This window comes from Daucus carota, chromosome 5, assembly GCF_001625215.2.
Source record: "Daucus carota subsp. sativus chromosome 5, DH1 v3.0, whole genome shotgun sequence".
Lineage (NCBI taxonomy): Eukaryota > Viridiplantae > Streptophyta > Magnoliopsida > Apiales > Apiaceae > Daucus > Daucus carota.
This window is the reverse complement of record NC_030385.2, coordinates 2,111,415-2,132,147: the sequence shown is the minus strand read 5'-3', so window position 1 is coordinate 2,132,147 and position 20,733 is coordinate 2,111,415. Positions and strand designations below refer to the sequence as shown.

Below are 20,733 nucleotides of genomic sequence, written 5' to 3'. Positions count from 1 at the left end.
TTCGATTCGGTTATAGTCAGCTCAGTTTTGGTTACAAAACTGAATGCTACAAAATTGAAAAATAATATGAAGACAAATTGAAGTGTGCAATCTAGAAATAATAATTAATAAACAGCGAATTTCAAGTTTTAGCATAAATAGCACAAAAACAATGGATTGATGAGTGTTTCACTGTCAAAAAGCTAGTGACAAGAAACCATTGCATGTAATGTAATGTAAGCCTGGGCAATTGATTTCAGTTTTTCATGAATACCGCATTCAAAATGATTTTTGATGTTCATAATTTCAACATGGCAAGCATACCCATTATTCACATCATGAAGCCGGCGACGACAAGGTTGGAAGAGCCAGAGGACGTAATGATTTTTGATGTTCGGGATGAAAGTAATGAGGAGGACGAATGGATACAGTCATACAAGGGGGCCGTTTGGCCAAACTTAAAAGAAGTGACTTCTCGTTTAAACTAGAGAAGTGGAACAGAAGTGAGAAGTAAATAAGTGAATAAAGTGTTTGGAAAAGAAGCAGAAGCTGTGAGAGAGAAGCTAGGATTCACAGCTTCTTAAAAGTGCTTCTGCTTCTTTACACAAACGGATCAAGAAAAGTAGAAGCCAGAAACAGAAGCTACTTCTGGTAAACAAACAGGACCAAGAACTACCTTCTACAAGGAGTATAGCTGGGTAACAGCAATAAAGCGAGGATGCCGAGAATGACGGCTTCGTGTTTTACAATCATCGATAATGTCTTTTTTAAGAAATCGGCGTTGGAAATGTGTAGAGATGTCTAAACAGGACAGAAGTGAGCTCGGTGTTGCGAGACGTTCACGAAGGAGAATGTGAGAACCATATAGCTGCTAGAAACTTATATTTGAAATGCTACGCATGAGCTACCTTTGGCTAACCTTAAGACAAGACGCCATTGAATTCGTCAGGAAATGCGACTACTACTACTACTACTATAGCCTTTTGTTTAGCTTGGATCTCAAGTTCTTCACTAATACAAGTTTAATGTATTATATATTCTCTCTATATATATGTCTTTGATGCTTGTTTATGTTTCTTTTATTCTTAGCATGAGTGAGTAATCCTTTTCTAGAGCACAGGAGAAGCCATGTTTACACCATAATTATGGCATGATGTTCACAATAGTTTGATTGATGATCACACAAGTACAACACGCTACACAAGAGAGTTTATTGGGGAAACAGATTTCATGGGAGATTTTATTAATCTATTAATTAAGTTAATAAAATCTGGAATTATTGTTATGCCGAGAATTCACAAGCGTTTTGACATGATGAGATGTTCACGGACATGACGAGATGAGTTACAGGAGTGACACAATGAAAGTCGACGGGAAGATAGCTAGTAGATAAGAATAAATAGAAAAGCTATGAGAATGGGTCATAACTATTCAGTTATTTAGGAGGAAGTTTATATATAGAGAATACCACTAATGGCACCGTCTAGCGATAAGTTTATAACGGACTTAGTCGGTGAATGCACCGTCCAGCGATTAATCGGATAATCAGAGATTAATCGGATCATTAATCGTAATCAATTTAATATTATTTTTTAAATTATATATGTGCTAATCAATCATCAATATATATATATAAGGCAAGTGCTCAAATACAAACTCTTTATTGTACAAACGTACAAACAATCACTAAATGACTTGAACATAATCACTAAATGATTGAACAGAATCACTAAATCTACCAGGGGATCTGACCCCTGATGGAGAGATAAGATGGAGGGAGCACTTACGGGGCGGCATAGCCGAGTGGTGGTGCAGCGCGGCCGGCGGCATCCGTGACACCAGCGCGAGGGCAGTGCTGGAAACATGATTGAGGGAGAGAGACACGATGGAAAGATAAGAAAAGCAGTGGTGAATGTGTGTGTATACCACTGGTCGGTGAGCGAACAACCAGAGAGTGAGAGAGCCGCTGGCAGTGGTGGTGGTTGGTGGTGGGTGAGAGTGAGAGGGGTTGGGCAGTGGTGCTGGGCGTGTTGGTTGGTGGTGGATGGTGGAGAGAGTGTGTGGCGTTGGGCAGTGGTGGTTTGTGGTGGGTGGGGTGGTCGTGGTGGTGGTGATTGGAGGTGATTGTGGTGGCGGGGATGATGTATGTATGTATGTATGTATTTGTTAAATTAAAATCTGATAATCACTAAATATTATTGTCATAATCACTGGTTTGTACGTTTGTACAATAAGGAGTTTGTACTGGAGTAAGACCCTATATATATATATATATATAAAGGAGGATGCGAGCGTCTCTAGGATTGTTCGATTCAGTCTTCTAAATTTTCTTGAATTTTGGAGAGAAAATATAATTATAATTCAAAAAATCAAGTCCAAGAATTCTAAAAGTAATACAATTCTTTTCTTATTTAATTCTAAAGATGATACAGTTCTTTTCTTATTTGGTATTTCTTATTAAATTCTAAAGATGATACAATAGTATTTCTTATAGAATTCTAACGATGATACAATTCTTTTCTTATTTAGTAATCCTAAAAGAAATAGGATTATATTTATTCAAACTAATAATAATAGATAAAATACAATTTATATTTAAGTTATGTAAAGTAATATATACAATTCTTATTTTCGATAATATATAATATATTGAAGATATGTTTAACGGGAACACGACTGAAAATAACTTTTATGGAATTATAATATTATTTCGTATCAAAATTTATAAAAAAGATTATTTATTAGTATTGTGTTTAAGGGGAGGACGGCCCAAATTAATTTTTACCTAAATAATAATATTTTTTTATTAGTATTATGTTTGACGGGAAAGTAGCTAAAACAATATTTTGTCTAAATTTATAAAAAATTCATAACGCCGCCGCGAAGCGCGGCTTTTTCACTAGTATAATTATATATAGTATAAATTTATAGTGATATAAAATCAAAAGATTAATAATTTTTTATAACACAAAACATGTCTTTATATACATATACAAGTCCATTCATCTCATATATAAACTTGAATTTGATTGAATCTGAGAAGAAAGATATTGCAAATTTATGTAATTAGAGTTTGGGAGCTAATATTGAAAGAGTGAAAGGTAATAAAAAAAAACTTTAATTTCTGTGTTTTGTCATTTCCGTGACTTTTGTTTTATATAAAATTAAATTTTAAAAAATTTTACTTTTTATTTTTAAATTTTTTAAATTCACTGATTTTTGACCGACTTTTTCCGATTAATCCCGACTTTTGACCGATTAATTCCGATTTTGACCGATTTTCAGCAAAAAAAAACGATTTTTTTACTGATTAACGCTTAATCGAGACGGTGGCCGACCGAACAGCGATTAATCGGCGATTAATCCCGATTAATCGCCGAATTTTAGAATAGTGTGATTTAGTGATTAATGTTACATAAATTGGTGAAAACTTCCTGAACCTGTTGAAAATATTCAGATTTGTTCTAGTTTTTGATTCAGGTGGTGGAGATAATGGAGATGGAGGTAGTGGACATGAAAGGAGCTTTTAGCTTTGTTCCGTAGTTTTTGGCAAATATCTGAAATCAATAAAGCTGGGCAGATGGTACTAGAGGTGATGAAAACCGAGGTGGAGGTGAGAACGAAAGTGAAGGTGGAGATGGAGGTGGATGTGAAGTGGAAGTGGCAGTGGAGGTGGGTTGGATTTGATGGTGATATCAATAATGGAGGTGGTGGTTATGAAGGGGGCGGGCGGCATGGAAGTGGAGGGAGCGACAGATTTGGTGGTGGTGCAACTGCCGGAAGTGGGGTGGATGGCTTGGAGTACGTGAGGTTGTTGGAGAATTTAGTGATAGTTTTTACTTTGCAGAATAAGGAAGTTTGTATTAGAATAAAACTCTCTATATAGATAGATAGATAGAGAGAGGGGATAAGGATAACACACTTTTGAAAATTATCTTCTTCATATACATTTGTCAAGCAACTGTACTTGAACATTCTATTGGAAATTTTATAGGCTGGGTAACCAATCTCACCCATAGGTTTTACCCAACAAATATTTGGTAAAACGGTATGTACTATCCTCGATTAAATTGTGTTTGTTTGTTATGATGTTATGTAACACTTGCTCTCCAAGCAGTGAAAAGAATAAAGAGATCTGTAGTTTTTTCTTGCAAAATCGCAAGTAAACTATATTAAGCTTCCATCAAGTTTCATAATGCTTACATAGTAAAAGAACATTATATAGACTATAACCGCAAGTTTGTCATGTATGATATGATGGATGTTTTTTTAGATGTCATATAACAATTTGCTGAAGAGCTTCATGTGTTCTGCTTGCAAAGAAATGGCCACCGATAAGCTCCCATCATTACAAGGACTTGGCAACACGAAACTTAAGCCTTCATAAGCAATTCCACCAGGTCCCATAAATATCGGCCTTCCCCATCCAAAATCAGCATCATGTATTGGCAATCTACCCCAACTAGTGATTCCGAGGTTTGGGCACTTAAAAGTATGTGCTCCGCGGACAAGTGCTTTAAGATCAGGCTGCAATTCCAGGTAATCTAGAGCTGACCTTAGATAATCATTGTCCATGCGTGCCAAGGCATTGTGAATTCTACTAGCACCGAACCACAATGGCTTTGACATGAGATCACCCGCTGCAGCTATAGGCGTGGCAGTGAAAATTACATTGCCAAAGTAGCCTGCTGGGAGAGGAGGAAGTAACCTGAACCTTCCATCAGTCGCGATGTACAGCTTGCTTTCTTGATCATCAGCAAGTCCACGGGCTTTGCACACGGACCTCCACACGTGTCCTGCCAGCATTTCATACGAGCTGTATGCCACGGTGTTGCCATCTTCCTTGGCCTTGGCTTTGAGGGCATTGAGTTGGGCTCGCGTTAATTTGAAGATTGAGACGGATGTTTCAGGAGTACTTTCCTTGGGATCAGGATTCAGTTTCATGGAAGGAGGGGCTTGGTACTCAATATGAGGAAATGCAGGTTGTGGTGGCTCACGGGCTCGGAGGAGGGTGCGGTCTATGAATGGTGCGAGGGTGAGGTCAAGACCGCGAGCCATATCAGACCATGTGTTGATGAAATGGAGCCCCGAGGCTCCATCTGCAGCATGGTGCTGCATACCAACACCGAGTGACACTCCACCACATTTGAAAAATGTGATCTGCAATTATAAAAATCATTTTACATATTTAGCTAAGCTCACGTGTAACTGAGTGTTAAAATATAATATGATCCTAATAAATCCGTTTCCTAACATTTTCATGTGACTTGACATGTTATCAGAGCTCACCTGCAAAACCAATAACGAGTAGGACGATATCCCAAGTGAATAATCAACAGCTGGAATAAGTTGCCGAAGCTCCAAAGTTGGTGCAAAATCACCAAAATCATCCACCACTCCATCAGACTCAGCTTCCACAAACAGCACACCTTCTCCGTTACAATCAATCTCGACGCGGCCATCATCGTCTCTTTTTAATCGTCCAGCCATCGGATAAAAAGGAACCAAAGCTCTACTCAATGCATCCTTGAGTACTTTTGTATCAAAAAAGTTGTCACCACCATTTGGCCTGTAAAAATACACGCTAGGCGTGTGAAAATTCGGCACCACGAGGTCCACGTTAGCATTCCAGAGCCTCCGCCGCGGCGTCTCCACTGCCGGAGGCACTAGCGTTGATTCTTTTACGGTGATCTTCATTGGAAAATTAAGGTGGTGAGGGGAAAGAGTGTGCAGATTGGTTGAGCTGAAGATTGTAACGAGGAGGTTATATATAAATGATAAAATATATTTAAAATATTATAATAACTTAAATAAGGAAAGTCGCATTTGGGTAGCTATTTTTATAATTTAAAATGAATTGGGAAATGAAAGGTGGTCAGCAATCACCAACCACCGCACCCAGTGAAACACGACTAATCAACTAAATGTACAAAATATACAGCATGTTCTAAAAATCCCAATTTTTAAATAATTAAATTTTGATTAGTCTCTTGCGAAATATCACTCCAATCTTTCTTTTAAAATCCGATTTTAATTACTATTAATTCTTCTAAATAATTTATTATATAATAAATTGGATTAATATAATAATTATTATTATTATATTATAATAATCCGATTTTCGGTTCGATTAATCTCTAATCAGCAGCTTTATCGATAAATTTTGATTCCCATTTTTTCATTTTCATAAATAGATAAATTCGTAAATTTCAAAATATCTATCAGAAAAATTAATAACACTTGTTTAAGGTATAATCATACTCATTTCTTATTTATACCGGTGTTCTAAATATCTCAAATTTATTTGAAAATCTCCAACTAATTCTTAAGTCTCGACATATATCTTACTAATTTGATTAAAACTTTTCGACCTATCACAAAATACTCTGATGAATCACAATAAATGAATCAGCAGATTAATCGACTTAGATATGATCTTAGTAATTATATACAATAAACATGATATCTTCTTGTCATGTCCTAAAAAATTAGTATCGAATCAATGAGATGGTCCATAACATACATTTATTCTGTTATGATGAAAAGACTAATCGAAATAAGAAGGTCATAAAAATCTTGTAAATAAGATAGTCTTAGAAGTTAGAAGTTAGAACGTGTTTCCTGAAGCAGTAATCGAAATGATAAATTCATGTCGCGAATACATGAAAGAAAGTTGGCGAGATGTTTACCTAAAAGTCCTGGTCACGTCGTTCATCACTCGCGTAACAATATGGAGACACGACCGTCTCCCTCCCAAAATTGTTCGAAACCTCTGACTTTCAGTTCGATGCATGATTCTAATCTGACTTTCAGTTCGATGCTTGATTCTAATAGGAATAAGTGTTATTAATTTTTCTGATACACAGTTAGTACGTTTGCGGTTGATTACTTAATTGCATGATTTAGACCTCATTTGTTTAGGGGTGAATGAGAGGATATGGACTAAACCAATTCTTTTTGCGCGTTCATGCCGTTTTTCTCACATTTTGAAAGTCTGGACGAGAGCAAAAAAGCTCTGGACGACAGGAGCTTAAAATTCTATCTGAATGGTCCATACTCCATATAGCCTCTGTGATCCAACTAATTACATACTGTATGTGATATCTTCTTTAATTTTAAGTTTTAAACTTTAATATTAAACTTGTGATTTATTATATTATATGATATTAGTTTGTTTTATATTAAAAAAAGTTATTATTATATTTTTAAATTATAATATTAAAATTAAAATAGTTATTCAGAAAATCAATTTTAAATTTAACAAATGAACCATAACTCAATCGTTCAGAACACTATTCATCCAAAATTTTCATTCATTCATAAAATATGATTCAAATTTAACAAATGACCCCTTAGCAACGACATTAATCTTAATACACAGTTTATAACAGCCACAACCACAACTACAACTACGCGGCTAGCCGTCCAAAATGTCTTCGTGCCCCCCTACAAATTAAGGTCCTCGCTATCATTTATTTCCCTTTGAAATTATATACATTCATATATTTAACAAATAAATTCAAACTGTATTTATGTTTAGAGTATCAAATGTAGTTGAGAAAAACAAGACTTTTACCAACATTAGTTTTGATATTGGAATAGTTCTCAACTGTATAGGCTGGGAGTAGCATGCAGTTGAGCACTTCTTTCAACAAGTGACACCGCCAAACGAATTAGCAGCAACATTTTTTTAGTACAATAGTCAACGTATACGATACTTCTTCTGTTTTTTAATATATAATGTTTGATTTTTTTTTACATATTTTTAAATAATTTGACCGGTTAATTAGAAGTATTGTTTTTGAAATTAATATGAATTAAAATATATAATTAAAATTTTAATTTACAAAAAAATCAGTTAAAAATAATAATTTTTATTATCCGCTCAACCAACCTAAAGTTTCGGACGTCTGTATCAGGGTGGTCGAACTACGTGGTAGCAAATGTTGCGTTCAAATCTATTCAATATCGAAATTTTAAAATTATTTATATACGAATTTGTTGATAAGTCGATTCGAATAGAGAGTCGTCTACTTTATGATCAGTCACGGACCCTGCATCACGTTTAAGAAAAAAAAATATATAGCGTACATATATTGACCTTAACGGGAGGATTCCACGATGGGCCATCGTGAATAGGCCAATGGATCTTTCTTTTAGCTCAATGTCTTTGATCGATCAATGTCTGTGATATCTAGGTCTGACAATTTGATAGAAGGACAACAAAAAAATAATATAAATCTTAATTTTAATACATAAAATACAAAATTACATGAACACAAGTGATGATGAATATAAGTTTTCATTTTGAATCATAATTTATGTTTTTCATATATGTTATAATATATTAAATATATAATTATGTAAAAATATATATTTATATGTATGTGTAGATATATATTATATATACATCAATAAATTTGTATAAAATTGCATACAAGCATAAATTTATTGAAAAATATTTTTGATTAAAATTATATTAATATTATTATATGTAATATATAAAAAAAATGTAAACGAAGCCTTTCGGATCGAATAGAAATTTTATATTAAATCCACAGAATTAATGACGGGCGGATAAAGATAAAAGAGTAAATCTATATACTATAAAAAATAATGAAAGTCTTAACTCATGCTCATGCATGCATTACATATGTAAAAAAAACTATTACATTAGTGGTTATCTAATTTAAAATAGTTTCATCAGCATTTCTTTTAACACAATGAACCTTGACTTTAGTCCGTTATGTGTGCTTGGTCATCTCCCTTAAAATAATAAAAATACTAATAATTATTAACTTTAAAGTTTCACTAAAAAAATAATTTATTCATTTCAAATGGACTTCATCAATTAGAAGAACAGGTAAATCTTTAGCTCAAGCAACAATTCAAAGTAATAAAAAATCGGTTTTTTAATGGGGTGTCCGTAGGCACACAATAAACACAAAATTTGTTAGTTTTTTCTTATTTTAATTAGCTTACCCTCCCTTAATAATAATGATCCACCTGCATTCACATCAATCAAAACACACCAAATTTATAAGTTTAGCGTGTGTTCATGGGCACACTAGAGAAACATATCAAAAATTAAACTTTCAAAATACGAACTCTCGGCCCAACCCACATCACGCTCCCATATCCACTATTCTGTTTAGGCCCAAACCCAACACAAAAGCAACCCACCACTAAAACGGGTCGGATAAACCGAAACACACGCCCGACCCGAAACGTTGTGATGATTAACTAACAAAACTACTAGCAGCATCTCTCTCCCTCTCTCATACTCTCTCTCGCTGCTTGTTCATTTCAGAAACACACACAAAGTGTACGGACAGTGACCTGAAAATTACAAGTGAGTTTTCGTATCTACATCTTCTGATTTCGCAATCTAAACTCTATGTAATCACTTTGATTCACTTGCATGACTGATTCTCACGATTTTTATATTATATTTTCATCGATGTTTAGATTACGATTCTGTTATTATATTGAGATCGATTCGATTTAAGTTTAATTTGTGTTTCTGATGTTCCTTATTATTCGCATCGATTTATTAACTGTAACAACTCATTATTTTAATTTTGTGTGTGTGTGTTTTACTAGTTTGTATGTGAGCATCTTTAAATTTATGAAACTGAAAGTTGAGTATTGTTGAGGTTTCGTGTGATAATGAATATTGAATCGGTTATAGGTATTTGAATCGAGAATAGATGCTAGTTGTGTAGGAGAATTTTGTTATGCTTCTGATTAGTTGAGTGTTTCGTGTGTTTAGGTATTGAGGTGATGAATTGACAGGTATTTGAATTGAGAATAGGTGCTAGTTTGGAGGAGATTTTTGTTTACTTCTGGTCAGTTGAGTGTTTCGTGTTTCTGTGTTTCGTGTGGTTACTAGTTGAGATAATGGATTGATAAGTATTTGAACTGAGAATAGATGCTAGTGTGTGGGAGATTTTTGTTTACTTCTGCTTGGCTAGGTGTTTTGAGTTTCGTGTATTTACGTCTTGAGATGATGAATTAAAGCCACGGCTAGCTTTGTGTATATGTGGAAAGGGCTGAAAGGCATTGCGGTAGTGGAGTTAAGTGAAATTTGGTTATAGTTCACTCGAGAATTGCTTGATTGTGGCCTTACAATTGGTTTTCCGATAAGTATCCTGTCAGAAATGTTATAACACGAAAGATGTGTAATAGTACTAGGTGTACTGCAATGTGTGGAGGTTGTTATGTACTCCATTTGTTACTCTAGAGTTTCATTCGAGTTTACCTGCAGAAAGTGTGAAATTTTAAAGATCAGATAATGATATGTATTTGCTAACATAGTTTGTCATATTGACCGTTACATGAGTAAATAATACTGCGTAAAGTATAGGATTTTATGAATACTGTATTAAAAAAATGAAAGGCATGCAGTGCCCATCGTCCCCAACAAAATCAGAAAACTGATTATTTGAGCTACATTTCTAGACACTATTGGATGCAATTTATATAATCTGGAGGATTTGTTAGTAGTCTAGTAACGCGGCTCCTTCCCCACTCTCCCTTATGGAAGAGGTCTTGGATTCTAATCCTCACCCTCCTCCATCTCTCATACTTAAAACCTAGTGCATTGAAAAATGTGTAACGTACTGAGAAAAAAGTACGAGCATCCTTTGCTGGAGTACGGAAACTAAATTATGTGTAGGGAATATTCTGTATTTATATAATTTCCTGGCTGACCGCGTGCCACAAAATCTTCTGTCCTCCCCGGCAAGTTCGAAAATATGTAAAAGCTTAGAAATGTGGTATTTGATACTCTTGTTTGTTGGAATCAGGTGAACATGGGGGTATATCTTAGCACCCCAAAGACTGAGAAGACCTCTGCTGATGGGGAGGATGACAGGCTTAGGTTTGGTGTGTCATCCATGCAAGGCTGGCGGTCAACCATGGAAGATGATGTAAGTTCGCGATGGCATCCCTACAGTCCAAGATATATGTTCTTAAATCAAATGTGTGTCTCAGTTTTGCCGTTTGATGTTTGTTGTTTTGTGGGCCTTCTGTCACATTATCAAAAGAAATGGTTTCAGGTTCATGCTATAATTTTGTTCATCAAGTTGGTTTTCATTAAGTGAGAGGATATTATACTTTGACCTGTCATTATTATTACAAAGAAAAGATTTGCAGCTTTTTGTTGTCTAGAAACTACTTGAGTCGAAATGAGATGAAAATGGGAACAGATTTTTGTCATTGTATTGAGTAGTTACAGAGTACTGTAAGGAACAAGGATGAAGATGAAATAGTGTTGCATAGAATGTTAACGTTCCTTCATGGTCGAGGAGGAGGAGGCGGAGGGGGCAGGGGCGGGGGAAACTGATCCAAGAACAGAGAAACTGTGTCTGTTCTTGTGTTTTACCAAGTTTATTTAGATCTTGTATATCTCTTGAATGCCGACTTAAAGTACCATATGTTGTACTTACATGTGCCATTCTGCAGCATGCAGCATATCTTAGTTTAGATGATTCCACATCTTTCTTTGGAGTTTATGACGGCCATGGAGGTAAGAGCATGCATCTTATATATTTAAATTTCCTTAGTTCTTTATGATTTTTTTTAGCGCTCTCACCATTTATATAATTTCATTAGAAGTAGTGGAATAGCTTATGGTGTTAGCTTGTTACTTATATATGGATTTTTCTCTGGTTAGGCTAAGTGTGGTAACTGTTATGTGCTTTTTGAGTTTACTAGACGTAATTGATTATTCTAGATGTCTAGATGAGAACTAAAAAGGATCCCAGTATGGAATGATGTTACTGTCTCTTTCATCCTGAAATAAGTGAGTAGCTGCCTAATGGACACTTGTACTGACTTCTTATGATTAAAAGCAAGTTACATGAACAATCTGAGAACATTTTTCTTAGCCTTTTTTATACGTGGGACTGCTTCTAGGACATTTATTCTGTCACCAAAAGTTGTTAGTTTCTGTAATGTTAAGAAACATGTTATACCTCTTAAAACCAAATTCATGTGGCCACAAGCCTCAAGATGAGAGATAAGTGTTTATGTGTGTACAGGATTTACTATTCACAAATAGCCATCCTTGTCCCTGTTAGATTCTTTATATCTGCACTATTAGGTTGATTACTGGACTTTCTTTGTCAATCTAAGTTGTACTTTGACCTACTTCTGAATTTAGAGGTCCTCTTTCATTTTTTTTTCCCATGGTTCCTCCACCTTCTAAATATATTTTATGTGGATCTCTGACGCTCGATCCATGAAAGAAGTTTAATTGTGATCCTTATATATGCAGGTAAAGCAGTTTCTAAGTTCTGTGCTAAGTATCTTCACCAGCAGGTGCTCAAGCAAGAAGCCTATTCGGCTGGAGATTTAGGAACTTCTCTACGGAAAGCTTTTCTGAGGTTTCCTTATTCTTTCGATATCATTTGCCATAGTTGACACTTAGCTAATGTGTTATTGACGAGTGTTAAATCTATAAAGTTTGTAAAGTGGTGTGATGTACTAAAAAATTAGAATGCACTGTATTAACTAGTTAATCTAATCTAATGCTACTTAATTATTTATATCTAGTTTGTAAGTTGTACATGTCAGTACAATGTCTGCCTTTCTGGGGCCAATACTTATTTTATGGCTTCCAAATAAAAGAGTGCATAACATCATAGCAATTTAGCTGGAAAACAAGGATAGGCCCTAAATTATTGTATCCCGACAACACATGAAACTAAATATTGTTTCAAAAAGTAGATGATTTTATTTACAGATGCAGCTTCAATATTGTTTTATGGTAATTAATTTCTGCAACTGTTTTTGCTTTCAAAAAATATCTGTTCATCCCATTGCAGAATGGATGAAATGATGTGTGGACAAAGAGGTTGGAGAGAGTTAGCAATATTGGGTGATAAAGTAGACCAATTTAATGGTATGATTGAAGGATTAATATGGTCCAAGAGCGGGGAAGATACGGGCCACCCTGATGATTGGGCTTCTGAAGAGGTATAACATAATTTTGTTTTATAAAAATATCAACATATAAACTTCTCCACACTCTTCGCTTTATAATGGTTATTCGAAACACTGTATGCAACCTCTGCAGCAAGGTTCATGGTGAAGGTCATGTGTAATATATCTGGATTGTGCATGTACCCATAGTGACTGTGCACCTCTGTATGCACAGGCACAGGCCTTTGCGTCAGTATCTAGAAAAAAATGATAGTAGAAACGCACACCTTAGGAATCGGAAACAGGAGGCTGCGTCCAGTATGTCATGGTTTATGAGGACAAATTACAGATTTTAGTTTTGTAGACTCTAGATGCTTTTGGTGATGCACTGCTATGATTTATAATTCCTTTTCTTTTGTAAGTTGTAATATATGCACCCATATTATTAGATATAGAGTTATTTTTCTGATTGCAGCAGCTTCGTAAGTGTTTAGTTTGTTATATATATTATGTGAATTTTTAACAAAATAATCTGAAGATACATGTGGTAAGTGATTAAGGAAACCTCACTGTTGTCTCCTAATGTTTATTCTGATGAGTCTTTACGTTTCTGTTTTTAGTCATTCCACTTATATTTTGTGAGGTATTGCAACAAGGCTCATTAGTCAATCTTGTGCAAGGGATCTCACTCTGACTTTAGCGGGCCAAGTTGTGGCAGCACAGCCTGTGTAGCAATCATTCGTAACAAACAACTTGTGGTTGCAAATGCTGGTGATTCCCGCTGTGTAATATCTCGAAATGGTCAGGTAATTATTTCTATGATGAACTGGGGGTATGAAATACGCAGTACTTGCCCCTGTCAAATTTACCCAAGGTTGATACTGCAAACACAATGTGGCAGATTTTTTATTTTTTTATTAATTTTCTGGGGGCGGGTGTTCAGAGTTAGTGAGGCGAAAATCAGTCGTCGGTCTATGCACACCTATTTAACGCTTCATTTAGTTCTTGATATGCAAGTATTTCCTGGTTCTAACAAGTGCAGGTAAGATGAAAGAGTATTTCTATTGTGCCTCAGCATATCCGACATATAGCAGATCCGTCTTTTTGCAATTGCATAATTAAATACTTATGCAGGCATATAATTTGTCCAAAGACCACAAGCCCGATCTTGAAATCGAGAAAGAAAGGATATATAAAGCTGGTGGCTATATCCAGTGTGGACGGGTCAATGGAACATTAAACTTATCAAGAGCTATCGGTACTTTATGTGGGTTCAATTATAATACAAAAGGGTTTAATTTTCGTACTTGGATAATTAATAGTATTTTAATTATTCCAGGAGACATGGAGTTGAAAAGGGATAAATCTCGGCTTGCTGAAGAGCAAATCCTTAGTGCTAATCCAGATATAAGAACAGTATGCTGCACTGACTTTTTATTTAAATAAGTTGGGCTAACCACAAAATGAATATGGTCCTGTGTGCTATGTATGTTTTCCTACAAACAAGTGCTTGGTACCATTTGTTTTAATTTGTATAACTGCAGACTATAGTATACAGAACATGATAATTCCGCAGAAAGTTTGTAAGTGGTACAGTACTATCACCCGGAACATCAGAAACAATCTGGCTGTTGGTCTTGCGCCTCTTGCCTTTAGCAGTTCAATAATAGCATATATCAATCAAATTTATTGTAGAGAATCGATGTATACAATGTGAAAGCTCCGACCATATATACCTGCCCTAAAGTCAGCTTATACTGTAGATTTATTGGTCCATGTAACATTCTACTCCGTTTGATCTTACTTGAACTAGGTTGACCTTGATGATGATGATGACTTCCTTGTTATTGCATGTGATGGGATATGGTAAGTCATCTACTGTGGCCTCTTTTACATCTTACTTTTAAGTTCTACAGAAACTTGTGGATGTTGTAGATAGTGGATTGTCGAGATGGTATATAGAGTTACTATTGTTATTGCTAGAAGCAGGACTCGTAGACACTTTACTTTCTTGCAAAGAACTCGGTGGAAAGTGTCAGCAAGGCAACCATAAAATTACCCTTTGTCCCGGGGGGACTAATTTCTGGTGGTAATTACAACATGGTAGTTCATCATAAATCTCCCTGTTATCCACTCCTTAACCTTTATACTCAATCTTAGATGTCAAACAGCCAACAAAAGCACAATTGAAACACCATATTAGTAGCTTTGGAAAATGTCTCCTGTAAATTTTAGTTCTGTTAGTAAGTTTTCATTCTAGGTAAGTAATCATTTTCTCAACTATATAAGTGTCTTTTTTTTAATATTTTAAATTCATATGGCTTGTCATTTTGACCTATGTGATCACTCTGGTGTTAGGGATTGCATGTCAAGTCAACAACTAGTGGACTTTGTTCGCGAACAGCTGGAATCTGTAAGTACTTTTTTTGGCATATAGATCATATTGAAAATTGTACATGGAATCTTATGGGGCCATCATAACTCATGCAGGAAAATAAGCTCTCCGCAGTAATCGAGAAGGTGTTTGATAGGTGCATTGCACCGTCTGCTGGTGGAGAAGGATGTGACAACATGACAATGATCTTGGTGCAGTTTAAAAAACCTCCTAGTTCTTCTGCTTCAACCAAGGACCATCAACCTTTGTCATCTGATCAACAATCTGAAGTTGCGGAAGAGATATCGGGATTTGATCAAAGTACCAGCACACCCTCGAAATAACTAAATCCCAAGAGGTATGACATGATATGTACATACACCAGATGGCCAGAATTTGTGGATCTTAACACGTGTTTATCAGCGGTCATGTTTTCTTCAAGCTGTTTCTTTTCCTTTTTGTTGGGGTTTTGAAGAGGGTCGCAACTTGCAGCACTTTGTGTTGCGTTTTGGTCATTACATTATGCAGTAGTATATGAATAACGGTGTTGTGAACAGCGTTTAAATTTACTTAAATGGATAATATATAGAATTATAACAATGTCTTGAAATCCTTTGAGATTTTACAAGTACATGATATCGGTCCATTTTTGTAATTTATGATACGAGCGCCTGGACTATATTATCTCTGTAATGTTCAGCAACAAGGATTTTTTTGTTTTGAAAGCCGAAAGAAATTAGATTAATGTTGCCAGAGTCTGTAACTCGTTTAAGTGTATCTGGACAGGGTTGATGCTCATTGATCAGGTAAGTACCAAGGGCCAAGGTTTCGTTTGGTTTGATTTGGGAGAACGGGATTTCCGGTTTGATTTGGGAGAACGGGATTTCATCCGGAAATGTAATGAAAAATTATATGATTATTTATATAGTATCTGATTTTTTATATATTGTGTAATTTTGAGAAGGTTAATAATATTTATGTTTATAATAATATATTTTATTATTGGTTTTATAAATTAATATAATTTATATTTAAAAAATTATTATTTTTTAAATGACTTCACTCTAAATTATATCAAAATTATTTTTAATTTATAAAAACTAAATTCAAATTTGTTTTTGATTTTCAAAAAATATTTTTGTATCACTTTTCTTTTAATGATTTCTTAAATAAATTATAAATGAAAACAAAAAAATTAGAAAAGGAAAATGAAGAAAGTTAAGTTTTCACTGACATGCATGGATTGGGCTCTCAATATCACTAACTCTACTGAGGAAAGAGTCACTAACATGCATCTGCATGGATTGGAATTCATATGTCCCGACATGTTAATGTTCGTATAACCTATTAAAACTGAGGATGATTTCGGATTTGCATCTCAATATCTTTTTGACTTTTACGCACTTATGTTCTTGCAAGTTCACTGTCTGTTTTATTGGTCAATCAATGTATATGACTAGATATCATCAATCAGTTCTATTAAATAGCCGTCTGCTTTTTACATGTGGGGCATGGTGTTAAGAAGTAGTATTTTGAAAATTAATGACAATATTAATGAAAAACATGCTTACTTTTAAAAAAAAAACACAACTAAAATTATGATTCGTCATACCTTAAATCGTTAATTATATGTAGAAATTTATTTTCACTTTTTCACTCATTAATTATAGTCCAATTTTGTAATTTTATATATTAATATTGGTAATATTGCATCGAGATGTTTATAATATAAAATTTTATTGTATTCTATGAATATTAGTTTTGAATCATTAATATAATTTTTATAGACTGCCACATAATTATTTTATCTTACAAATACTAATTTTAAATCATTAATATAATTTTTATAGACCGCCGCAACGCACGGCTTCTCAGCTAGTTCAATAAAATTGAGGAAGTAGTATACTCGAAAAACAAAATGAATTAACCATGTTTAATCATTAGAGCATCTCGAACGGCGTTGGCTGTAATGGTTGGCTAAATTGGACCGGTAAAATATTATGTAAAATTTGCTGAACCCGTAAGACATTTTGCTTCGATGGTTATGACTATATTGGTTGGCTGTAATTTAAAAATAGTATGTTATTAATATTTTCGATTGTTATAAATAGAATATATGACTTTGATATGGTAATAAGTGATGTGTAATATTCTACAAATTTTCTTACAGACCTGTAGTGGATCGACAAATATAGTCATCCATAGCAGGTTGACTATAATTATAGATAACAGGTGGGGATGGTTGGAGTTTAAATTTTTGAAGCCATTAGCTATAATTTTTATTTTTGATATGATAATTAAAATTTTAGCTAAGGGGTCTTCATGGTGGAGATGCTCCTAATCGAATCACAGATGACTCACATTTGACAGAGAAATATATAAACGAATGATCATACTTCCCTGGAAAGAATCTTGGAGAATATTAAAACGAGATCCGGCTACATTTCAACAGCGAACGGTCAAATAAATAAACTCGAAACCGTGTGTAATAGAATTACCCGTGTTCAACATAAACGAAATAAAGTAGATCTCGTGTGTACTGTTTACCCGGCAGCTTTGAAAGAAGCGCTCCACTACATGTGGTACACGTGTCTATGCTCTTATCCAGATGATCATTTACAATTAAAAGGACTCTCCTTCATTTTTTTGTCAGACTATTCTTTTGTTTTCAAAAATTTATAGGGATAATTAATTCAGTTTAATCTTTGGAAATGACTCCAACTTTTCGTTCATTGAAATACGTGCCAACTATATCGTGGCGCCACGTCAAGTCATATGATTTCTCACCGCAAGTAATCTAATTTTTAATATTTTTTCTATGTATTTTACACAGCTAATCATCGAAATTATAGTAGTAGTTTTTTCCAAAATCAAGTCAGAAACTCAGAGGTATAGAACTTAAATGTAGAAAAATTTAAAAAATTGTATTTCAGTCATAAACCTATTTATAAAAAGTAAAATACTCGCTCTTTTTCATTTTGATTGTCACCACTAGCTTTATGAATGAACATATGACTGTAAATTTTGATCCAGAAATATCTACTAGCCACCGACGATAGGAGGTACGCTGAAATAAAAAGGACAAGAAAAACAATAATTAAGCAACAAACAATAATTTTCAAATTAAATTAAAATCCGGAATATTCGAAAGGATAAAGAAAAGTTAAAAAAGCATGACTAGGACCAAACTCAAAGCAAGGGGTCGGATAAGATAGACTTTCTCACGGCCAATGGATAATGACATTCGCTTTTATCTCCTTAACCCACAGCTTCCGTCTAATCTCTCTCTCTCCCAATCTCTCTCCCCACATCTCTCTCTATATATACACCCACCTTCCTATCCAATCTCTATATTCATTTCAACCTCTCCTCAAAACTCGCTTATCCAATCCACAACTAATATACACACATACAAAATTATAGACACAATTTATCTTCGATTTAAGAAAAAATGGCAGCTGTTGGGGGATTATTAGGCGGCAGTGGCTCGTGCTCATCGAGATCGAATTCGTTTCAGAGAGATTTAGCGAGAAAAAAGAAGAATAATCGATTCAAGGTTAATTCCATGTATAGCCCCGTTTCTTCTGATCCTTACAAAACTCTCAACGTTCATCCCGGTGCCTCCGAATCCGAAGTCAAAAAAGCCTTCCGACGCCTCGCACTGCAGGTACATATTAAATTCTCGATAAATAAATAATTTTGTTTTTCAATAAATCTCGATAAATGAATAATTTTGTCCAAATTAATGTTCTCGATCATTGTTCAATTTGTTTTTGTGGAATCGGTTAAATCTTCGATTATTCAATTAATCATTTGATTAATCTCTGATTAATTTGACTAATTTTTATTTCGTGTCTTCACGGATTTGTGTATTAATTTGTCTAAATTAATGTTCTTGATCATTGTTCTAAAAATTGGTGATTTTGTGGAATAGGTTGAATCTTTGATTATTCAATTAATTATTTGATTAATTTCTGATTAATTTGACTAATTTTTATTTCGTGTCATTCACGGATTTGTGTATTATTTATAACGGTTACGATTTATTTTGTGTCGCAGTATCATCCGGATGTGTGTAGGGGGAACAACTGTGGGGTCCAGTTTCATCAAATAAACGAAGCGTACGAGGCTTTGATGAATAGGTTACGAGAAGAAGAGGAGGCCGCGGAGAATAACGAGAGGAGAATGTACGGTGGCGATGAGGACGATGAGCAGATGAGAGGAATGTACGATCCAGATTGGGACATGTGGGAGGAGTGGATGGGCTGGGAAGGCGCTGGGATTCGTGATTATTCGTCGCATATTAATCCTTACATTTGATTTTCATCAATTGTCGTAATTATCATGGTTTGTTTTAATTTAAGGTGGGGTTTGAGTTGAGTTTATTGGAACCGACCGCCCAGTTGAAGTTGACGTCAGATCAATCGCGGTTTATGAAGATTGATTTGATGAGTTTAGGGCGTTGTGTTTGTTTCCGGTGTATGTACATTCTAATAAGTTGAATCCAAATGTTGTTATACGCTTGGCTCACGCTTGGCTCAATATTTTAATGTTGTTTTGCCAAGTTATGTTTGCAATTTCTTCCTTCGATGAGTTGTGATCATCATGATCTAAATCCCCACTAAAATTCCTGTTGTAGATGGTGTTTGGTCATGGCTTAAAAGCCGACTTGATTTATAAATTATAAACACTTATTTTAGTTTTTGTTTCATGATTTCTACTTATTTCTCAAACATTTTAATCATTTATAAATTTTAACTTGATTCTAATTTATATTTCACGCCCCAGTATAAGGAAACTTGTTTGTGTATTTTGAAAATGGGAATTTTTGATTCATGTATTAGCTCAATAACTTATCAACACAAATTTAGTAGTCCCTCTATCTCTAGTGGCATAATTTATTTTAAAAAATTCTTTCTACGAACAAAGATTTCATATATGAATATTTTATTTTTTAAATAAAATAAAATTAATAAACATAAGTTCTGAAATTATACAGTTCATAAATTATTGCGACGGAAGAAGTATTAGAAATTTTTTTTATAAGGTAAGGAGTATTAGAATTTGAGAACAATAAAATTTTGAAATTTTTAGAAATAAAAATTGTACTTAAAAATTAGATCACCCTGCGCTTTAAGAGGGTTGTCTTGTTTCATAGTTAGCCTGCCTATTTCGAAAAGAAAAAAAAAAGCATATTCTGGTATTTTCCAAGGGTTTTGTCATTTTTATTTCATGTAATCTCGAATATAAACAGAAAAAAAAAATGAAATGAAATTGCATTTCTAAACAAAATACGTACACGAAGAGTCGAACTCAAACAAATCAGTTAGCCACATGTGATGATAAGATGATTGTCTAATGTTGAGGTTTAATTGAATTATTATTATCGAACGTCGAAAGATAGCAGGACACGTTGAACTGTCATTATTGGCAATCAATACATTGGACCCATG

The 20,733-nt window shown here is 34.4% G+C and overlaps 3 protein-coding genes across 4 annotated transcripts in view; 2 read left to right on the top strand and 1 right to left on the bottom strand.

Annotated features, from left to right (window-relative positions):
• LOC108223356 (probable protein phosphatase 2C 60) overlaps window positions 1–15,959 on the top strand; it is a 100,344-nt gene extending 84,385 nt beyond the window's left edge. The window contains exons 1-11 of one of the 2 annotated variants that reach the window (XM_017397560.2): window positions 9,204–9,331; window positions 10,788–10,910; window positions 11,446–11,509; window positions 12,260–12,368; window positions 12,810–12,960; window positions 13,587–13,712; window positions 14,041–14,164; window positions 14,246–14,322; window positions 14,720–14,772; window positions 15,265–15,319; window positions 15,397–15,959. In XM_017397560.2, coding sequence (XP_017253049.1) covers window positions 10,794–10,910; window positions 11,446–11,509; window positions 12,260–12,368; window positions 12,810–12,960; window positions 13,587–13,712; window positions 14,041–14,164; window positions 14,246–14,322; window positions 14,720–14,772; window positions 15,265–15,319; window positions 15,397–15,624 — 1,104 coding nt within the window. In that variant the 5' untranslated portion in view covers window positions 9,204–9,331; window positions 10,788–10,793 and the 3' untranslated portion in view covers window positions 15,625–15,959. Of the gene's footprint in view, window positions 1–9,203; window positions 9,332–10,787; window positions 10,911–11,445; window positions 11,510–12,259; window positions 12,369–12,809; window positions 12,961–13,586; window positions 13,713–14,040; window positions 14,165–14,245; window positions 14,323–14,719; window positions 14,773–15,264; window positions 15,320–15,396 lie in introns of those variants that run through there. The other variant, XM_064092963.1, reaches the window with a different exon arrangement.
• Window positions 4,184–5,737, bottom strand: LOC108220879 (shikimate O-hydroxycinnamoyltransferase). The gene is made up of 2 exons (XM_017394762.2): window positions 5,269–5,737; window positions 4,184–5,139 (listed from the first exon to the last, which is right to left on the bottom strand). Exons 1-2 carry the CDS (start codon window positions 5,674–5,676, stop codon window positions 4,249–4,251), a joined length of 1,299 nt encoding a protein of 432 aa, XP_017250251.1. The 5' UTR covers window positions 5,677–5,737; the 3' UTR covers window positions 4,184–4,248.
• Window positions 15,960–18,503: 2,544 nt separating the features above from the next.
• LOC108223066 (chaperone protein dnaJ 8, chloroplastic) lies at window positions 18,504–19,810 on the top strand. The gene is made up of 2 exons (XM_017397126.2): window positions 18,504–18,947; window positions 19,340–19,810. Exons 1-2 carry the CDS (start codon window positions 18,732–18,734, stop codon window positions 19,598–19,600), a joined length of 477 nt encoding a protein of 158 aa, XP_017252615.1. The 5' UTR covers window positions 18,504–18,731; the 3' UTR covers window positions 19,601–19,810.
• Window positions 19,811–20,733: the final 923 nt, after the last annotated feature.

Bases quoted from the DNA above. Each gene is read 5' to 3' on its own strand.
- LOC108220879 (XM_017394762.2), bottom strand. From the start codon at position 5,676: ATGAAGATCACCGTAAAAGAATCAACGCTAGTGCCTCCGGCAGTGGAG. The intron at 5,140-5,268 runs GTGAGCTCTGAT...TTATAATTGCAG, and splicing joins ACTCGTTATTGGTTTTGCAG to ATCACATTTTTCAAATGTGG.
- LOC108223066 (XM_017397126.2), top strand. From the start codon at position 18,732: ATGGCAGCTGTTGGGGGATTATTAGGCGGCAGTGGCTCGTGCTCATCG. The intron at 18,948-19,339 runs GTACATATTAAA...TTTGTGTCGCAG, and splicing joins TCCGACGCCTCGCACTGCAG to TATCATCCGGATGTGTGTAG.